Genomic DNA, 20,866 nt, shown 5'->3' on the forward strand with positions numbered 1-20,866 from the left:
AACTGACACAGATGCATGAATGAAAGTAGCGGTAGTCAAAGGTTTTCTTTGGATTTATGTAAACCAGCAGGTCAGAAAGTTCAGTGCATAAAACAGCTGACAACAACTTCCCTCGGTAAGTGTGCCTGTCGCTATTATGTTTTATTTAAAACTGAAAGAGTAGCGCTGTAGCTCGGCTAATTTAGCATGACGCGCTTTTCTTTTAAGAAGAAGAAGGAGGGTCGGAATGTGAAACAATGTCCCAGTTTGACTGGGTCTGATTCGGAAAAAGTAAAAAAAATTCATAAATATTATTCCACCTGCGCTTTTCTGTAACAAAGAAGGTCGTGGAGGGACTGTTGACCATCTCCAGCAGTCAATGAGCGAGAGGTGGGGACACAGAGTATATAGGATTGATTTATATTGAATGTTACAGTAGAGTTAATGTACAGGCGTGAAGAAGATGATGTAATGATGCAAGCTGCTGTCTTTTGAATTAGCTGCAGTTTATGGAGGGTTTTGAAATTGTAAAGTGGAAAGGTGAGTGGACTGTGGACCAGTTTGGCAAATGTGCGAAGGAAGAACTTGCTTGATGCTGCAAATATGAAAGTTAACCAGGTGATGTTATGGATGTGGAAAGTCAAGAAGATTATGCAGAGGGCTGTCCTTGATGGTGCAAAGGCTCTGAATCTGGAAGGTGGGAGAGATACAGGAATTGTCAATGGAAATGTCAGATTTGGTTAAAGTGGACTTTGTACAATAGGCAAATGAGGTTACTAAGGTGACATGACGTCCACGGCTCCGGGAAGATTAACCCCTGAATATTATGGATTTTTCAAAATTGATATTAATACATGTCTTGTGTCCTTCACATTTGTAAATTAATTTTGTTGTTTGTATTTAAAGAGTATTATTACATTTTCTGCTCAAAGCGGTTAAAGTAAACTAATACCCACTCCTAAGTCCCGACAGTAGATGGCACAAGTTTAAAAACAAAAGCCTAACCTACTGGATCTAGCTAGCTACCTGAAAGAGCACCTGCTGGGTAACCATTATTAATAAACTTTGATTCATTAATACAACTTTTGAAATTACCCCCCCCCCTGTTTTTTTTTTTTTTTTTGCAAATCGCACACTGTGTATATATATATATATATATATATATATATATATATATATATATATATATATATATATGTATATATATATATATATGTATATACATATATATATATATATATATATGCCTATAGTACAAAAGAGAATGTGACTAACTTTAACAGTAGTTTATTGGGGCTTATTGAGCAGTAAATTTTACAGTTTTTAGGTTCTGCTCCTTGTTTACTAACATGAACAACAAGCTAGTATCTGTTTAGGGAGAGCATGCAGTCTTCGTGATCGATGGGTGGCGCTCATTTAGTTTCTACACCATGACTGCCGTCTTTGTAACAAGGCAAGGGAAAGGTATCGTAAGTAACCTTCTTTCAGGCAGCTGGCTGGGCGTGTGCAGCAACAGTTAGGAGAGGGGTGGTGCTGCATTGCTCCAGTACAGTCTGTCACTTTCTCTAGAATCTCATTAAAGGCCTATAAACCGGGGGGAAATGTTAGCCATTTAGAAACGGTAACCTTTTAAAACACCTTGATACCAGTATCAAACCCAGTCCTACCTCAGATGTAGATATAGATGATGATTTCAGTGTATCCTCCCAGCGTTTAGGACTGGGAATATTCGGCTCATAACTCCCAAGTAACCTTTACTCTGAATGTGATCACTACTAGCCCTACCCTCTGCTTTGTCCTCTCCATAGTGAACACAATATAGTGACTGAGTGAACATTTGTAACACAGTACTCGATTGTTTCTTGTAAAGAAGCCACAGAAAAAAAGACTATCAATCATCAATTTTATGAAGTGCATTAATGTTTCTGATTGTTGTTAGAAGAATGAACCAAATGTTTATTGAATCAGAATTTAAACCCATTTTTAAAGTGGAGTTTATTAAATACTACAAACCACATACTTTTTTTTTTTTTTTTTTTTTGCACAAGCAGAATTTTGGTGCCAGGTCTCGTTTTATTCATTTATCTTCCAATGCTTTCACCACCAGGAATTATCTATTGGCATATTATTTTATATGCTGGAGTGCATTATGTTCATTTCTGTTGTCCGGAAATAAAAATGTACCTAGAGGGACTTAAATATTGCCTTTACGTTACTAATTGTGCTAACTTGTTAACAATACAGTTTAAGTTAACACTGACTCATTTATGTCATTCTAAGTTGGCATCTTTGACGTGATTTTCGTGCTTGGCTCTGTCCACGGACCTCACTTTACTGCTATTCTTTTTATTAGGTACCGAAACAGCTCACTGTTATTATGAATGTATTCTGTTTAAAGACAAAAACACTCAGAAATACATCCTCGCTCGCTCGCTTCATCATCCCAACTGCCACGCAGGTGCACACTCACACATTCACACACATATGAATATATATATATATATATATATATATATATATATATATATATATATATATATATATATATATATATTCACTACTCAACAACCAAAGTGCTCTCTCTTAAATGGACTACAAAGAGGCAGGGAACGCTGCTGTCACTTGGGACAAAAGATAGCAGGAGCGGGCAGAAATCCTGACAATATTTCTGAGGGAATAACTGTGAAAAAAATGGGAATGGACTCGTTAAAGTGGACTGCTCTTGAGCGAGGAGGACTGTGGATGAATATAAGGGATCACAAATAAACCTTACAAAGGATCAATGGCCATGAAGGAACATCTGTTACTGAAATTTACATCTGAGAGAGGAATTATGCTGGTAAGATGGCAAGAATAGACAAGCCTACCTTTACGTTGGAGATAACACTGAAAACTATCTTATAGCGACATGCTGTGGCCGGAATACTGAATTACATGCGCTTGGAATATTGTACAGTATGCTCTTAACGAATCCTAGCTTTGTATTGCTTAGTCTTTTCTACCATTATGATTAAACGCAGTTACAGCCGATATCTTACATTATTAAACCATAGTATTCTTCTCATTCGTCATGACAGTTATAATATATGTACCATCAATACGTTAAATGATTATGAACAAGGAAAGTGCCGTTTGAGGTTGAAATTATTTTGTAATTTTATTTTATCAGAGAGAATTAATAAAGTATATATCTATAACATACAGCTCCTATGTTTTTTTGGCTGTGGTGTATTCATGTGTAACGTTTTCCATGCAATTCTCTTTTTATATCTCTTGCTTTTTTTATTAAATTTTTCCCCCAATCCATTTTTTTGCTATTTTGTAAAGAATATGCAAACATTTCGGTCTTTAGGTATGCAAAGCTGGAAGAAATACCCCAGGAGGACTTGCAGGTGGTTCTACAGTACTAACTATGAGTCGGGGGTGGCTGACTATATACATTTTTACACTTTTCAGATAAGTATTTGCCAACAATGTTGAAAATCACGTACCATCTTCTTCACTATTATTTCACAAGTGCAGCCGACATATTTTCATTCATTGGGCTAAAAGACACAACCTTGTTTCCCGTCACCATGTGACAGTAAATTACCAAACTTTTCCTGTTTTAGGTCAGTTAGGATTAACATAATGATCCATATTTACTCCATGCCAGCATTATGGGAGAGATGTTTTTGAGAAATTCTGAGGTTCACTAACTCTACAATTATATTCCCTTAAAAAAAACTAGAAAGCACAGATGATAATGTCATGGCTTCGTAGGCTTCTGATTGGTTAATTCACAACAGAGGAATGCCTGTCGATCTGTCCTAGAGGGAGAAAAAGAAAAAAACTCTATTACAGTTTGCGAATGCACTCAGGGACTTTGGCCGTTATGCTTTTAGAGACATGTCCATTGGTCTGAAACTAATGTTTGGCCATAAAAACCATGGTTAAATTTGATTAAATAGGGGGAAGCTTGCAAGTCCGAGTACACCATCCCCACTGTGACGTATTGTGGTGGATGCGTCATGTTGTGGGTTTATTTTCTGCAGGGTGGACTGCCACACTTCACAAAATGGAGGGCATCTTGAGGAAAGAACGTCATGTGGAAAATATTGACACAAGATCTCAAGACACTGACCAAGAATTTGGTTTTAGCAAACTATTGTGAAAGGCTTGTGGAAAGAGACTCGGATATTTGACAATCCTACAAAACAATAAGGAGATGTGCTGTATATAAAGTTTTTAAAGTAGGCTTTTAGAAATGTCTCTCAGTATTACGGCTTTTAGAAATAGAAAATATTATGTTCATCCTAACTGTTCTATAATAATGAAAGTTTAGGTTGACTTAATGTCAGACAATGAGAGAAATATCTAAGGGCTATCAAAGACATGTTTTCCAACAAACAATGGCACACAGGATATCAGATATAATAAAAAAAAGATGGAAATTAACTGCGGAAAGGTGTATTCTTATTTAATTGTTTAAAGAGATGTACTGACAGAAAAATATGTTTCTCTTTAATACCAAAATTAGGTCTTGGAGACAGAGTGTTAAATGTATTAATTTTACTAGGATTGTATCCCAAATAAATCTGGCTGAAAACGTAACTGTGTTTATAATTCACAAGTGTCCCCAGAGATGCCATGCTTGGACCGTAACATTGTTGTTGTTCTTTTCAGTATTTTTGCACCAGTATGGCTTTATTTGTTGCGTTGTTAGAATGCAAACCTTCACCTTCCTGCAAGAGGCTTTCACTCTGGATTGCTGTATGTTTGTACAGCAGTCTTCCTTCATTTCAGCTCATGTCTCTGGAAGAAAGCATACGCACAGGACGAGGCAGACATTTCCATTTTTGCTGCAGGGACAGCAGAGATAGTAGAGTATTAATGAGGTGATCTCTGGTGCCTATATTCCTCCAGACTCATTAGTAAATTATGGAAATAATGGTTCTATTCGATCAGAAAAGTTGGCTTTTCTTATGTGCCTTTTGGCAATGTTTTACCTTTTTGGCAGTTCTAGGTTTGGTTTTGTCTGTCTAAAACTCTCCTTTGGAACTCTGAAGTAAATCAATATAAATATAAATATGAAACATTAACTATTATAAAAAAAATTCTCACCAAAAAGCTGACTGGCTATTGAGAGTAATTGTAATTTTCAATCTTTTATTTATTGATTAGTTGTGCAACTATAAAAAAAAAATACATGATTGAATAACCCAAGAAACAGTATAACAGCTAAATTAAAAAATAACAGAACACTTTCCTAATGTTGGAATGAGTATAACTCTTTTCTGAATTGGCAAATAAAGCATGGTCTTTCTTAAAAAGGTTAAATCAAACTTTAAATGCTGCAATTTTCTTAAAGTAGTCCCATAAAACTTGTTGGTAATGATGAAGATAGAGCTGAATCTGCAGCAAGCGGAATGTCATCTGAGGGCCACTGCAACAATAGTTAAAATTAAATATGATGCAGCACAAAGTTATTGGTGAAAAACCTTTTAATCAAGTAACCAGCTATGCTTTTTCCTCTGGGTAGAACAACAACACGGGTTATGTAGAAAGTGACATAGCATGTTGTGCTTGCATTGACTCAAATCACCCCAACCACTGCTGAAGCCACAAGCAGTTTTAATGTGAATTATAGTTTAAGAGACACATTGAGTTTCGCTACAGGACTGTTCTCCACTTATTTTTTTTCCCCCAGGAGGTTTTACTCTTAGCAGCTGTAATGTGACTTCTTGCTGTTTGTCCGAGCAGAAAGTGTGAATTAGCTGTAAATTAGTAGTGCATAATCCAAAGTGTAGTGTGCAACCACCATCGGTCTGCATCAAAATGTGCTCACATGATCAGAGAATGGTTTTCCAATCCCCACAAACATCAGGATGTTCGACAGAAGTTGGCTGCAAAAAAAATAAAAAATAAAAATCTGTGAGAAGTACAAAGATGGACACCAGAAGAGTGGTCCACAGTTGTTTTCGTATAGGTTTATGTGGAAAATCAACATCATTATACAATCTATTTGTCCATCATTATACAGTACATTTTTTATTTTCATCCAAGGTAGCATGCTTACTCACAGTTGTACCCCAAAACATTTCCATGAATAAAAAGTAGGATCAATCAAGAGTCGGATGCTCTTTGAATTTTGCAACCTGGATTCACAAGCCAAAAATGACAATGAAATGTTTATATGATCATGGCATTAAAATGTGGGACATGTGGGTGGAAAACTTCTCAAATCTGACATTCTGGAGTTGAATCTCAGAAAGCTTGTGGATAACCAGACACCTTCAAACTATGAACAAGCCACGTTTTTTAAACGGGAAGGATTTTCTCCTCCAGTCTGGGTTTAGCCAAATCTGAACATCAGGTTGAGCCCCTTTCTTCCTATAGCTGGACATTTATGGACATATCTTATATGTTGTTTATTTTGAGGGATTTTTGCCAGTCTTTTCTTTATCAAGCCCAGAAAACACACTGAAAATGGGCCATTTTAAGCCAATCAGCCCCATTGATATTTTTGCTAGTGTGAAAACTCAGGCTTGGTGCGCATTTGATCAGCCCAACCACCTTTCAATCACAGCAGGAAATCAATAGCCGTGTTTATGTGGCCGTCCTTTTGCCTTTCCTCTTTAAGCCTCGCTTTAGTGTCGTTTACAGGGAAGGCAAAGCCCTCTTCTCAATCAAATTTTGTTAGGACTGGCTGTGCGGTCTGTGGTCGGGCTTTGATATTATCCAGGTTCTGACCAGTACATTCTTGAAAGGTTGATCGCCTGATCAGCCTGAAAGTTTATAATATGAAATAAACTCAGTTTACGATGATGGGCCCATCACTCCCAGACAGATGAAACTGATTAGTTTTTCATAACTGCTGCTTCATATACACCTGGCCTGTTGGGTGCTTTCACCCAGAGATAAAACGGAGAGACAGGGGTGTGAGAGCCAGAAAGCCCGGAGCGTTGTTCTGCCTGGGGCCTAATCCAGCGTATATACCCCGATGTGATGTGTTTGTCATCTGTGTTGTTTGCTGGCAGGCCCTCCTGCCCCTGGGGGGGGGTTTCATCATCTTTTATCTGCCTTTGTGAATTTTCATGATTGAGTTCTGCAATTTTAGGGCCGAGGTAATGTCCGTAGCGGAGGTCTGTCGACCTCTCTCCATTTCTCAGTAAACACATTTACTCTCTGCAGATTACTGAGCCAAGGGTAGCATCGGTTATAGATATAATGGAAGTTGGGGGATGTTTTTGCTCATATTCCAGCCAGAAGGATGAGTATACATCTGGGGGGGGGGGGGGGTTATTACACAAAACATTTTTACTAAAAGCAAAAACAAGAAATGGCCAAGAAAATGACACCGGAGAACAGATTAATTCTGCTAAAACAGCACACATTTTCAGGTTTAATGGTGCAGGATAAAAGCTATAATAAATCGGAAAAATGTCCTCACATGATATTTTTGTTTAACCTTTGAATTCTTGGCAGCTGTGGCTCAGTAGGTTAGACACTAACTGTAGTGACTACTTGTCTATGGAAAAACTTAAAAGTAAACGAACAAAAATTAAATGTAAATCAAATAGTTACTTGATGAATAGTGGGTTTCCGGGTTTACGCAGTACAAAAAATTCTCAAAATACATCAAAAAATGCAGTTCTGAGAGTTTATTCCAGGCCTCTTCAGGGAAAAAATAAACTACTTGCTGCCTTGGCTGCCCTGGTTTCAGCCTTTGTGCTCGCTTCACCTGCTACTCACTGACTAACCAGGCTGAGTGACTTGCTTCCTGAAAGGACTGGTAGACTGCCAGACTGCAGCACTGGAAGACTGGTAAAAAACCATAAGCCCACCCACTTTCCATCCTGAGCTACCTGGAGTCCATGTATTTATACACCAGACACACCCAAAACCCAAACAAAATCAATTAACTAATTAAACAATTTACTAAGAAATAATTGTATTCTAAACAACTGTATTCTAAATGCAACAAATAACCAAATAAATACAAATGAACTAAATAATCTGAGTTCTAAAACAAAAATAGAGAAATGGCTCCTACACTCCGGCCCCTAATTGTGCATTACATCACAATTACTTCTCTAACTAAAGGAGCTATTCTAACAACAATTTCAATACAAATATTTCAATGCAAATCTTCTGGGTTCTTCATTCTTCTTTATGATGAACCTGCAAAGAGATTGGATATAGACAGAGAGAAAGGAAGAGAGAGAAAGAAAGAATAAAATATCCTTAGTCCGCAGATGCTTCCAAAAGCAAGCAGAGCTTCGTCACTGGTCTCTCCAACACACTGGTTTTGGTCCGAAGTTGCACTGAACGAACCAGTCCTCGTGCATCAGCGTTGACAGCCAGGACTCTCCCCATCTGCCAACATCCTCTGGGTGCCGTCACATCTGCAATCAGGACAATATCGCCAGCAGTGATGTTTCTTCTCGGTCTCATCCATTTTTGTCTTTCCTGCATCAAAGGCAAATACTCAGAGATCCATCTTTTCCAAAACAGTTCAGCCATATACTGTACTTGTTTCCAACGTCGTCTGAGGTATAGATCTTGCTTTTGAAACAGTCCGGGTGGCATAACAGGTTTGTTCTTTAGTGTCAGGATGTGATTTGGTGTGAGGGCTTCTAAATCATTTGAATCGTCAGAGACCAGTGTAATGGGTCTATCATTCAAAATGGCTTCAGCCTCACAGAAAACAGTTTGCAAAGTTTCATCATCCACAACCTGCTGTTTTAGAACTGAGGTGAGTATACTTCTGACAGAACGAATCAAGCGCTCCCAGACACCACCTTGATGTGAAGCTACCGGTGTATTAAAGTGCCAGTTTATGCCATCTTGGACCAGAACTCTTTGTATTTTGCTCTGGTTCAAGGCAGCCAGATTTTCTCTTAGTTCTCTGTTGGCTCCCACAAAATTTGTGCCGTTGTCTGGCCTGATGGAAGAGACTGGACCACGTCTACAGATGAATCTTCTAATTGCATTGATACAAGAGTCTGCATCAAGGGTATGAGCCACCTCCAAATGAACAGCACGACTTGTTGGGCACGTGAATATTATCCCATACCGTTTGAGCAGACTTCTGCCTCTCTTAACATCAATGGGGCCAAAATAATCAACTCCCACATCTGTAAATGGAGCTTTGTCTGGTGCAACCCTTTCCTGGGGTAAGTCAGCCATTTTTTGTTCCAAAAGCTTTCCTCTATTTTTTCTACAGGTCACACAATCAGACAAGATTTTTCTGGCAGCAGAGTTTCCATTGATTATCCAGTATCTCTGACGCAGCCTGGACAGCATGTGGTTTCTTCCTGCGTGACCAAGCAGATGGTGAATGTAGAACAGAATTAATGTTGCCACATGCATGTCTTTGGACAGGATGACAGGATGTTTAGTTTCAGACGGCATAGCAGCTCTTTTGAGGCGTCCACCCACTCTGAGGACTCCATTGTCCAACACTGGATCAAGTCTGTACAGCTGGCTGTCTTTAGAAACAATCCTGTTGGCTTTGATCGAGGTGATCTCTGGACCAAACCTGCGATGTTGTTCAAACTGAATAATGAAATGCTCATCTTTAGCCAGATCTTCAGATGTCAAACACTGCTTCTTCAGCCTAGCTTTAAATTGCTGCATCTTTTGTGACACCTTTTCCTGCTTGGTGTTTCCATCTTCTGCTGACTGCTGTAACATGGCAGAAAACTCTTGTCTTTTTTGAGACAACAAAATAAGGAGTTTTTTGAGCTTTAAAACCCAAGCTACAGATGTCTTTAGCTTTGCCCAAGATGAGAAATAGGAGATGAAAACACTGGTAGGGCATTTAATCTTCTCAACAACAGCGTTGATAGTCACATTCTTTTTTATTTCAGAATCATCAGCAGGAAGAGAGTCATACCTTACTTCCAGTTTAGGCCATTTATCTTCAGACTCAAGCAGGAACTTAGGACCATTAATCCATTTACTTTGCTCCATAAAGTCTTCCGCTTTCATCCCTCTTGATGCTTCATCAGCTGTAGGCAAAGATTTCAGGCAATCATCCACATAGAAATTATGCTTAATTGTACTGACCACTTCGGCTGGAAATTGCTGAGCATTATCTTCTGCTGTTCTTCTTAATGCATAATTTGCACAGCTCGGCGAGGACACTGCTCCAAACAGATGCACTGTCATTCGATATTCTTGTGGAACTTGTGATGTGTTACCATTGGGCCACCAGAGGAAGCGAAGAAAGTCTCTATGTTTCTCTGGAACATAGACCTGGTGAAACATGGCTTGAATATCTGCCATAATGGCAATTGGCTCTTGTCTAAAGCGCACAAGGACTTCCACAACTGAGTTGGTCAGATCTGGTCCTTGTAACAGCTGGCAATTCAGTGAGGTCCCCTTGAATGTTGCAGCACAATCAAAAACAACTCGTAGTTTGCCTTTTCTGGGGTGATAAACACCATGGTGGGGTATATACCACACTTTTCCCTCACTGCCCACTAAGCGATCACTTGGAACAACTTCAGCATATCCATTACATATCATGTCATCCATAAATGCAATGTAGTCTTTCTTGAAGGTGATGCTCTTATCAAACTTTCTTTTAAGGCTTTGAAGACGTTGCTCTGCAATACAGCGGTTCACTGGCAAGGTGGAATTTTCAGCCTTAAAAGGCAAATCAATGCAATAATGTCCATTGATTAAATGTGCTGTATTGTTCATGATATCCATAAACTTGATATCTTCTCTGGACATTTCAATCTGTTCTTGGGATGTTTTTTCATTGAAATCATGATTATATTGTTCAATCAACATTGTTTCCAGATTTTGTACAGAAATCCTGTTTGCGGTGAAAGCATGACAGTCTGTCTTTCTCCTTTCACTCCTAAGTGGTCCATTGATGACCCATCCAACTCGAGTCCAAACTGCATATGGGCCATCATCCTGGCTGTTTATCAGCTCCCACGGCTCCATTACTTTAGGTGCGTCTGTGCCAATGAGTAAATCTACATCAGCATCTAAGTTGTGGAGCTTGATACTTTGCAGGTATGGCCACTGGTTAATGTCCTCCTGTTGTGGAACATTTCGCTTTGAAACAGGCATTCGTTTTTGTGTCATGACATCTGGAAGCTCAATGAAATCATTTTTATCAAACGCTGCTACTTGCAGTCCAGAGATGATGTTTGTACTCACAATGTCTTTATGACCCATCGTTTGCAGCTGAATGCTTGTTCTCTTGCCCTTCAGTTGCAGCCTTCTGGCCAGACTTTCTGTGCAGAATGTTGCTGTGCTGCCCGGGTCCAGAAATGCATATGTCTGCACAGTTGTGTTGGTTTTTGGACTCCTAACTTGAACTGCAACAATAGAGAGAATTGAATTATCTTCATCACAGACCCTAATATGACTACAGGTTTGAGTCATTGTGGACGTGGTTCTCAGAGAATTCTGTGGACATCTGGAGAAAGCTTTTGTGGTTTCCTTGTCAATGTGCAGGACACTGGGATGTTGTTGGTGACAGACAGTACAGATCAAGCGACCTCTGCATTCTTTGCTTATGTGTCCCACCTTTAAACAGCCAAAACAGATGCCTTTTTCCTTAATAAAGTTCACTTTATCCTTGTGTGGCTTGTCTTTGAACTTAAAACATTTGTCAACTGAGTGATTACTTTTGAAACAATACAAACAGTTGTGGTTTTTAGAGGACTTCATCTCATCTTCAGATGATTCATTATTCACTGAAAGGACTTTTGTGAAAAAGCTGCTCCCCTTTTTCTTTAGTTTTGTAAGGCCGCTACTGGGGTTTTTAGAGCTGAGCTGTTGAACATCAGTGATATTGCCAAACAACGGATCAGATGCAATTTTAACCTGCTTTTCAACAAAAGCAACAAGATCAGTAAATAGTGCTCTTTGATTCCTTTTTTCTTGCAGGTCACAGGCTGCATTTCTCCATCTTTCTCTCATTTTGTAGGGAAGCTTAAAGATTATGCTCCTCATATTTGAAGGCAAGTCCAGTTCTTTCATATGAATGAGGTGTTTCGTTAAATTTGAGCATCCCTTAAGAAACAGAGCAAATGCTTGCAGTGATTTAATATCCTCACTTTTAATAGCTGGCCAGTTGTTAATTTTATCCATATAGGCCTGTGCAATCTTGTATTCATTTCCAAAATGTTCAGAAAGAAGATTTTTAGCTTGAAGATAGCCCAATTCCGATGGTAAATGCTGGCAACTATGCACAAGGTCTCTAGGTTGTCCCCTAGTGAATTGTTCTAGAAAGTGCAAACAATCGCTCAAGTTAGATGTTTTGGCCTCCACGCTGTTCTCAAAAGCTCTTATGAATGATTTGTATTCAAGAGGGTTGCCATCAAAAATTGGAATGTTTCTTGGTGGCAAGACCGAACTCTGACTCTGCTGAACCAACATGGCAGTGATGTCATTTTGCCTTTGCATGATGTTAATTATACTGGTTTGATGATCCAATTTTTCCAGTTGTGGCTTTACACTTGTGTCTGGACTTTGAACATTTAGTTGAACATGGACACTTTGTGGCTCAGTGTTTTGAATTGCTGACTTATGTTTCAATCGAACAACTGGATGCTCAGAGATTGCAGAGGACATTTTAACAACGTCCACGTCCTCAGGGACAAATATGTTGGCACTTGGATTAAGTTTTGGCGCCGACTTACAAATACCCCTTTTAATGTAAGAGTTCATGCCATCAGAACATTTCGAGCCACCTTGTGAATTTATTTCTAATACGCGAAGCTTTGCATTAGCAGCCGCTAGTTCCGTCTCAAGTTCAAATTGCTCCTTTTCTTGCTTTAGCTTCTCCTCCATGGCTTCAAGCTGATGCTTCCTTTTGAGAGCTGCAGCACGCTCCAGCAGCGCTGCTCTTTCAGCCTCTGCTCTTATGCGTGCAGATGCAGTGGAAGAGACACGGGACAATTGAGAGCATACATTGGACTTTACAGAGCACACATTGGAAACACTGTCTTCAGGGTTAATTAAATATTCAGCGTTGTCTTTGGCTTGGTCATCAGCATTTGGTATCACAAAGGGCTCACTCAGTTCACATAACCAGCCCTTGACACATTCAGTAAACGCCAGGTAAGTACTCATTTTACTTTGAAAATGTTCATTTTGTTTCTTAAGTTCATCAGAGGGGAGTGGCAAACTTGTTAATTGTTTATGCGACACCTCTGCATCCTCACAACATTGCATAAATGTAGTCAGAAGTGACTTGACTGAGTCAGCGTTATCCTTGGAGTCCATCAACACATTTAAATCATCTTTTATCCGTTTTGCTTGTTTCAATTTAGCAGTTCTTTTATCTTGGCATGTTTTCATATATGACATCAAGCCTTTCTCAGTGAATTTAATGCTTCTTTTGGATGAAACCTCTGAGTCACTCTTTGCCATCTGTGGTTTTGTTACATCAGACATTTTTGCACAAACTTTAAACTGCATGTAACTTTGTTGTTGCCTTTGTTCCGTTTATATTTCAAATCCACTTGCTTTGTTTAGGAGTGCAATGCTTTAATTCAATCTTTAACTCATCTTCATGTTGACAAACTTGTACTTTAACATTGATTGCTATCATCAAACTCCAATCGTCTGGCCGTTTTTCCTTTACAGCATTAGCAATCTTTGTACATACCGTTGTCATCGAAGAGGGACATGAGTGTTTGTGGCTTATATCTGAGGCACCTCATGGCTTGTGGGCGTGGCACTTCCTCCTCCTGACATTGTCCAAGAACAAAGAAGTGGAATCCTCCATGGCTTTACCATCCACTCATCAGCAGATTTGAGATCGTTGAAAACAAAGGTCCAAGGCCGGGTTTTTTACTTGATGTAGTGACTACTTGTCTATGGAAAAACTTAAAAGTAAACGAACAAAAATTAAATGTAAATCAAATAGTTACTTGATGAATAGTGGGTTTCCGGGTTTACGCAGTACAAAAAATTCTCAAAATACATCAAAAAATGCAGTTCTGAGAGTTTATTCCAGGCCTCTTCAGGGAAAAAATAAACTACTTGCTGCCTTGGCTGCCCTGGTTTCAGCCTTTGTGCTCGCTTCACCTGCTACTCACTGACTAACCAGGCTGAGTGACTTGCTTCCTGAAAGGACTGGTAGACTGCCAGACTGCAGCACTGGAAGACTGGTAAAAAACCATAAGCCCACCCACTTTCCATCCTGAGCTACCTGGAGTCCATGTATTTATACACCAGACACACCCAAAACCCAAACAAAATCAATTAACTAATTAAACAATTTACTAAGAAATAATTGTATTCTAAACAACTGTATTCTAAATGCAACAAATAACCAAATAAATACAAATGAACTAAATAATCTGAGTTCTAAAACAAAAATAGAGAAATGGCTCCTACACTAACAACAAAGTTTGTTGTTCGGTCCACACGCTGAGTAAGACAATGGATCTGAAGTGGCTTGTTGCCATAGAGTTGCTGTCAGCAAATGAGAGTCGCCGTGTGGAGCTCTCTGGGTAAAAGCACTCAGTCCATTTAAAAAACATCTCAAATCACCCCAAACACGAACAGCAGACATCTGCAGCTGACAAATATAATGTTGGTGCAGCGATTACATCTAGACAGGATGTGCCTGATTGCCATTCCAGGATCTTCCATTTTTTGGCCACAGTTTTCTTCTTCTGTGGACGCTTTTGCAAAAATAGACATATATATATACACGTGGAATTGTGAATCAATACTTTAATACAGATAGTTCATAAAGAACATTTTGCATTTGTCTGGCAGACTTGGTTTACCAACATGACCCATCACACATGATGAAACTCCTCCAACTGAAGTAAGGCTGATTTGAAAGTAAAGTATAAAATAAACCAGTAAAGGACATAAATTCATAAAGGTCCTGCATGAATGTTAAAAAAAATAATAATAAGTAATTTTGGAGCTTTTTACATTACAAATATCCTGAGTCAGTAAACTGAAAAAAAAAACAAGATGGCTATGGGAGTGGGAAAATTGTAAAATATAAAATAAAAAGTTGCAATAACCCAGTAGGTGTGAACATCCTTAAATGCATTGTTTGCTGAAGCACCTTTTGATTCAACTCCAGCATCAGTCTCCTTTGGTCACACCTGTCATCAGTCATAGTGAGTCTGACTGACTGACTGCTAATACAATTTAGCTGCCCTAGGACTTTCATGATATTTACTCATTGGCTTTCTTTAGCTAAAACCATAGTTTGCAGAGAAGTTATAAAAAGTCAAACTATACTTACTCTACAAAGTCAAATTATTGGTTTGGAGACAGCTACAAAAAAATGTAACTTGAAATGTGTTGTCACTGTAATAATAATCAGAGAAAAAGTAAGACATGTTTTAAAAAAACTGGACATTTCTAGATAACTGATAAAAAGACTAAAGAGAAATTGGTCAGGGATGCAGCCAAGAGCCTGACAGCAACACTAAAGAAGCTGCAGGGATTTCTGATTGGTGCTGGTCGTTTTCTGCATGTGACAGATTTTTTTTTCTTTTAAGAAAAACACGCAAACCTGGCTAAAATCTCCCAGAACCTTGCATAACAATATGATATGGTGTGATGAAACCAAAACTTAAACTTTTGGACCACAACTTCGAAATGTACGTTTGCACAAGAACGAGAAACGTCTCTGTCTTCAAACTCACCGTTATCCTACAAGTTTACTGATTTACGTTAACCTCCCTTACATGATATCGCAAGATTTGTCTACGGTCAAAAAAAAATATAAGGATTTCTCAACACAATCATTAATTAATTTAGTTAAATAATGACTGTGTGGAGCAATCTTTAGCCAATGCATATATATATATATATATATATAATGTATATATCCTGATGTGATGAGTTTGTCATCTGTGTTGTTTGTTGGCAGGCCCTCCTGCCTCTGGGGGGGGTCACCATCTTTTATCTGCCTTTGTGATGTTGACAATGTGGACACATATGCAATTAGTTAAATACGCTTGGTTAATTTGCCTTTTTAGTTGTAGTTTTTTTTTCCTCCATTAAATTTGTTTTACAGCTGAATTATACAGAATAAGTTTCCCATTAAATAGGCAGAAAAGGTTCTTAAATAATTTGTAACGTGACGACGTGTGCTGCCGTATTTCATAGCCAGCTCACCCTTGTGAAAGAGGTCTTGATCTCAACGTTTGTTTTTTCTATCTGGTTAAACAAAAAATCATTTTACAAGGAATGTGTACACTTCTGAGAACCACTGTGAAATATAAAAGCAAATCGTTTATGCTAATGGTAAAATGTGTTATTTCCAAATAAGCACGTACATTTCACCCACTGTTCATAACTTATCATTGTTACTGCATCTTAGACTTTTCCTCTTTTGATCTTGTAAAGATAAGTCCTGTTTTTCATTTCTTGGTGTCAACCTGTGAAATTCTAGAGAGTTTTAGCTTTTAACTTTAGCCATCATAAATGGGTGGCAACATCAGAAGTGAAGTGTAAAATAAACACTTTTCCAGTCAGCCAGAGTTGACAACGTGGCCGAGCTCACAGCTTTGCCTGACCTTGCAGGAAAAGCAGCCGCAGCAACACAGATAAAGTAGAAATACCATATCTGAGTGGGTATGAAAATTCTCCAAAGATTCCACATTTGAAAAATGTAGAGTTACAATCAATCCAAAGAATGATTGTAACTAAAGTACTGAAACTCAAGCTTTTAGGAAACTGGATCTTGTCATCACAGAAGTTATTCCTTGTCTGAGAATCACCATCTGAACGTGGTGGAGGGGTTGGAAAGACACCTGCAAGACATCAGGCAGCAAGCCGTCTTTTTGGTTGTGAGGCTATTTGATATCAATTTTAACATTACACAAATGTTTAAGTATTATAAATAAACCGTAAAAGTGGAGAAAATACATTTTATGTACTTTAAAATACTGTAATAAAGAAAACATATTCTGCTGAGGAACACAATGACACCCCCACATTTATTCCCACTGGTTAACATCACACACAGTCGTATCACATCAGTCGTACATGTTGAGAACATCATTACTCAGTATTTTCTTTGCCCTTTTTTAACCACAGGCTTGCTCCTGGTTGCTGAAGTGAGACTGGACATCATCCAAAAATTCAATTAACTCTCTGAGGCCTTTGGAAAGAAGGTTGTAGCAGCTTGGAAATCTGGTAGGGGACATAAAGAACTTTAAAAAACAATTTCAAATTAGGCTTTTCCAATGTACAGAAAACAGTATTCAAGCTGAGGATTTTCAAAACAACTGTCAACATGTTCAGGTCTCCGTCCAACCCAGTTCCCCTTGAAAGCAGACTGCAAGATGGCAAAGAAGGCCTCCAAAAGCCATAACTGGAAATAGGCTGCCCATGCAAGTGACCCTTTAAAAACCTCAGCTGAGGATGAGTAGCTGGGTAAACCTTCCTCAGGCCATTGCCAACGACTAGTGGTTTTGCAAAAAAAAAGTGTTGCACTGAGGGTATTTCAGCCAGAGGGGTAAGGCTAGCTATAGAGAGTTCTAACTTTTTTTTTTACAATAGAAAGAAAACATTTTTTTATTTAAGGGCAATTAAATCAGTCTTTTGCAGAGACAGAAAAGGCGAACATCTTTTAATAAAGAGCTGAATGTGGTGTGTGGCAAATTTCTCACGTGACTGCACGGTGCACCTCAACTAAAATAAACAAGCATGAAGTTTACTTTTGTGACTACTTTATCAAAAAACACCCTAATCATTTGCTTCCTGGTCATACACAGATTTGTTTCCCCACGTCAGAACTTTGTTATACGGATTTAAACTTAATCGGCAATTCAGAGTTACCTTTAACGCGTCTGGTAAAGAAAAGCCCATAAAAGCGATCAGCACAGAATGATCTTCGATAGGAGAAGTTGAAATGCAAAAGGCCACAAGCCAGTCTGAAAAAGCCAACAAGTCAGCTGCACTTAGCCGTGAGGTTTCTTTGTAGGCCTTTTTCTTCCAGCCTCGCCGATCCTCCTGAACTGTCGGTGTCCCGCTGTCCTCCTGTCTGGTCAGAGGAGACCACCTGTCTCATTAGAACTAAAAGCAGAGACCTAACACCACTTGTCTCCTTTATCAGCAGGAATGACTAATGGGTGTGTGTGTGTGTGTGTGTGTGTGTGTGTGTGTGTGTGTGTGTGTGTGTGTGTGTGTGTGTGTGTGTGTGTGTGTGTGTGTGTGTGTGTGTGTGTGTGTGTGTGTGAGAAGAAGCCAGGCATACAGGGTGCGTAAGGTAGGCAGCCATTATCACTTGCCTGTGTTGGCCTGTGATCATGTGGCTTCGCTGTCAGGTGTAATGTCATCACTTTAACAATCGGCCCAAATGTCGCCAGATTCTGTCAGCCTGGCGACTGGATCACGCTCGCAGCTTCTGTTTTGGTCTTCACAGCACTGAGCTGTTCGGCACCCGGTTACTGTACGCCTTTCATCGGTCTCACGGCACATATTCTCCCTCATTAAGGCCCGGCTATCTGTGCGAACGTGTTTACGCTGAACTCACGGAGACGAGGAATTCAACCTTCTACAGTCGTGCAGCTACAGATGTGCGTCTGATAAAAGGTAGAAGTGCGGAGGCTTCGTTGTGAGCTGGACTGTGGGGTTGCTGTGGTGATGATGAAAGGAGAAATACTTTAATAGTAAGGAAAGAAGCTGCAATCCACAAGGCTGCGATTTATTCAACCATTGAAGCACCACCGGCACACGCAAGGACACGTTTACTTTGCAAAGTGAAGGATTCATCTACAGAAGCTAAATATGTGTATATGAAGTTGAAGAGGTACCTCTTCAACTTAAATACATTTTGTCATGTTACAAATACAAAGTTGAAGGTATTTACTTGCGATTTTGTAAGATAGACCAAAAAGAAAACAGTCAAGTAAAGAAAAAAATATATTTTTAACAGTTTACAAAAAAATTGAAAACTGTTGTTATTTTGTCTTTGGCCCCTGACCCTAGCCAAATGACTTTCGCTCCGCTTAGCTCCACTCATCCATCTGGAACAGATCCATAGGAATGGCGTTTCAGAAGGCTGGGCCTTATCAAAAATCCTTGCATATGATTGGATAAGACACTTGTCTGTCATCTTTATCGGCGTGCTATTTCAATCGCTCACACCAAAGCCAACCCGTGACGCTGATGAGAGCAACGCAGGACAAAACAAAACAGAACAGCCAACAAAAGCCTTCAGAGGCGTTCTCTGATGTTCTTTTAATGAAACAATATTAGGTAGATTGGACAACACGGAAGAAATAGCAGCATCAATCTCAACGCTTGCTTCCTCGATGCGAGCCGCCATTGTTGTCTGAATCAAAACAGTCTCACGGTCGCTTCTCCACTACGTCACATCTATGAAACTCCAGCCCTGCGTCCTGATTGGCTGGACAATGAAATTGGTTAAAGAAATCACTCTCTATGGGAGATGTCCCAGATGGATGTGAGTGAAGCTAGGCAAAGCTAAGCTGAAAGAAATTCATCTGGCTCCTCAGGTTACCTTTTTACTACCTCTAAACAAAATCCATGATAACCAGTTGGCCCAAGAAGCCCGCCTGTGTGTAATTCTTCCCCAGGCATGTAAACCTCGTGAAGACCAGAGACCACAGCAGACAGGTCAGGGAGAAAGTTTAAGCAGGGTTAGGTTATAAAACAATGCCCTAAGCGTTAAACATCTCCCAGAACTTTGTTCATCATCTAAAAAGGAGAAGAGTATGGCAACTGCAACCATACCAACTCATCACAGTCCACCTACAACTGACATAAAAACTGAAACTGAGGGCAAAATCTGCATTGAATCGAAATGAACATACTATCTTTATGTGACACTTGATAGCAGCATCATCGTGCTGAATGCTGATAGAGGATAACCTGGGACTGCACCCTTCAGCAGAACAATGATCCTAAACATACGACCAGAACTACGAGGGAATGCTTTGGATCACCGCACTTTCATGTCTTAGAACGGACCAGTCAAAGTCCAAATGTAAATACAACAGACACACTATATGGGAGGAAATGAGAAATGATATTTACAGACGCTCTCCATCCAATCTTACAGAGCTTAAGCCATTCTGCATAGAAATCTAGACAATAAAAACCGTCTCTAGGTGTGCAAAGCTGGCAGAGACATCCCCCAAAAGAGTTGTAGTTGTAAGAACAATGAAATAAAAGATTAACACAGCTCCATGCCACACGTTTCAGATGTTTACTTGTCAAAAATGGCCCTATTTTTCTTCCATCTCACAACCAAGCCCTACTGTTTTGCTCCTATTACATAAAATCACGACGCATTATAGTATGCAATTGCAATGTAGCAGACTGTGAAAAAGTTCCGGTTGTATGAATATTTTTGTAATCCGCTGTGTAAATGATTTTTCTAATGATCTATCACTCCCTTGTGACATGATTAGAGACCTTAAGAGGTTTATTGTCCTCCAGCTTCCTTCCACGGTCCTGTCGATAGCTACATCATTAGGAGTGTGAACGCATACCATTCTCTCCTTGTCCTCGTCTGATTGTTTTAATGCCTCAATCACAGTCCTCTCAACGCGTCTAAACCATCAGGACTTTTCCTAACCTCAGCACTTTAACGTTTAACATTAATAAGATGTTAAAAGGCTGTGCATCCGTGAAACAAGTCACTGCCTGACACTTTGTAAATGTCTCCACTGAACGTCTTAAAAGTCAACTGGACGAGCCACGAAATGGACAATAGAAGGTTGCAGCACAACACTTTGAGCCTCATTCCAATTAACATTTCTCACGCAGGATCCATTTGTAATCTAGCTGCATTAGTTTTTAATGTAATGGGGTCACAGATAAATATGCTTTTGTTGTTGCAGTGGAGTGCTAGCAGGCTTTTAAAAGTGTAATCTAAGTTTTAGTTTAATGTACAGTCAGCTCCATGAACTTCTTT

General features: G+C 39.3%; 1 protein-coding gene across 1 annotated transcript in view; it reads right to left on the reverse strand.

Moving 5' to 3' along the window:
• The window catches only part of LOC118557555, a 12,971-nt gene extending 1,447 nt beyond the window's left edge, over positions 1 to 11,524 (reverse strand). Inside the window, exons 1-3 of the mRNA XM_036127740.1 lie at positions 9,860 to 11,524; positions 9,613 to 9,648; positions 9,403 to 9,502 (exon numbers count right to left, since the gene is read on the reverse strand). Coding sequence (XP_035983633.1) covers positions 9,403 to 9,502; positions 9,613 to 9,648; positions 9,860 to 11,370 — 1,647 coding nt within the window. The 5' untranslated portion in view covers positions 11,371 to 11,524. The remainder of the gene's footprint in view (positions 1 to 9,402; positions 9,503 to 9,612; positions 9,649 to 9,859) is intronic.
• Positions 11,525 to 20,866: the final 9,342 nt, after the last annotated feature.

Source organism: Fundulus heteroclitus, chromosome 3, assembly GCF_011125445.2.
Source record: "Fundulus heteroclitus isolate FHET01 chromosome 3, MU-UCD_Fhet_4.1, whole genome shotgun sequence".
NCBI classification, from domain to species: domain Eukaryota; kingdom Metazoa; phylum Chordata; class Actinopteri; order Cyprinodontiformes; family Fundulidae; genus Fundulus; species Fundulus heteroclitus.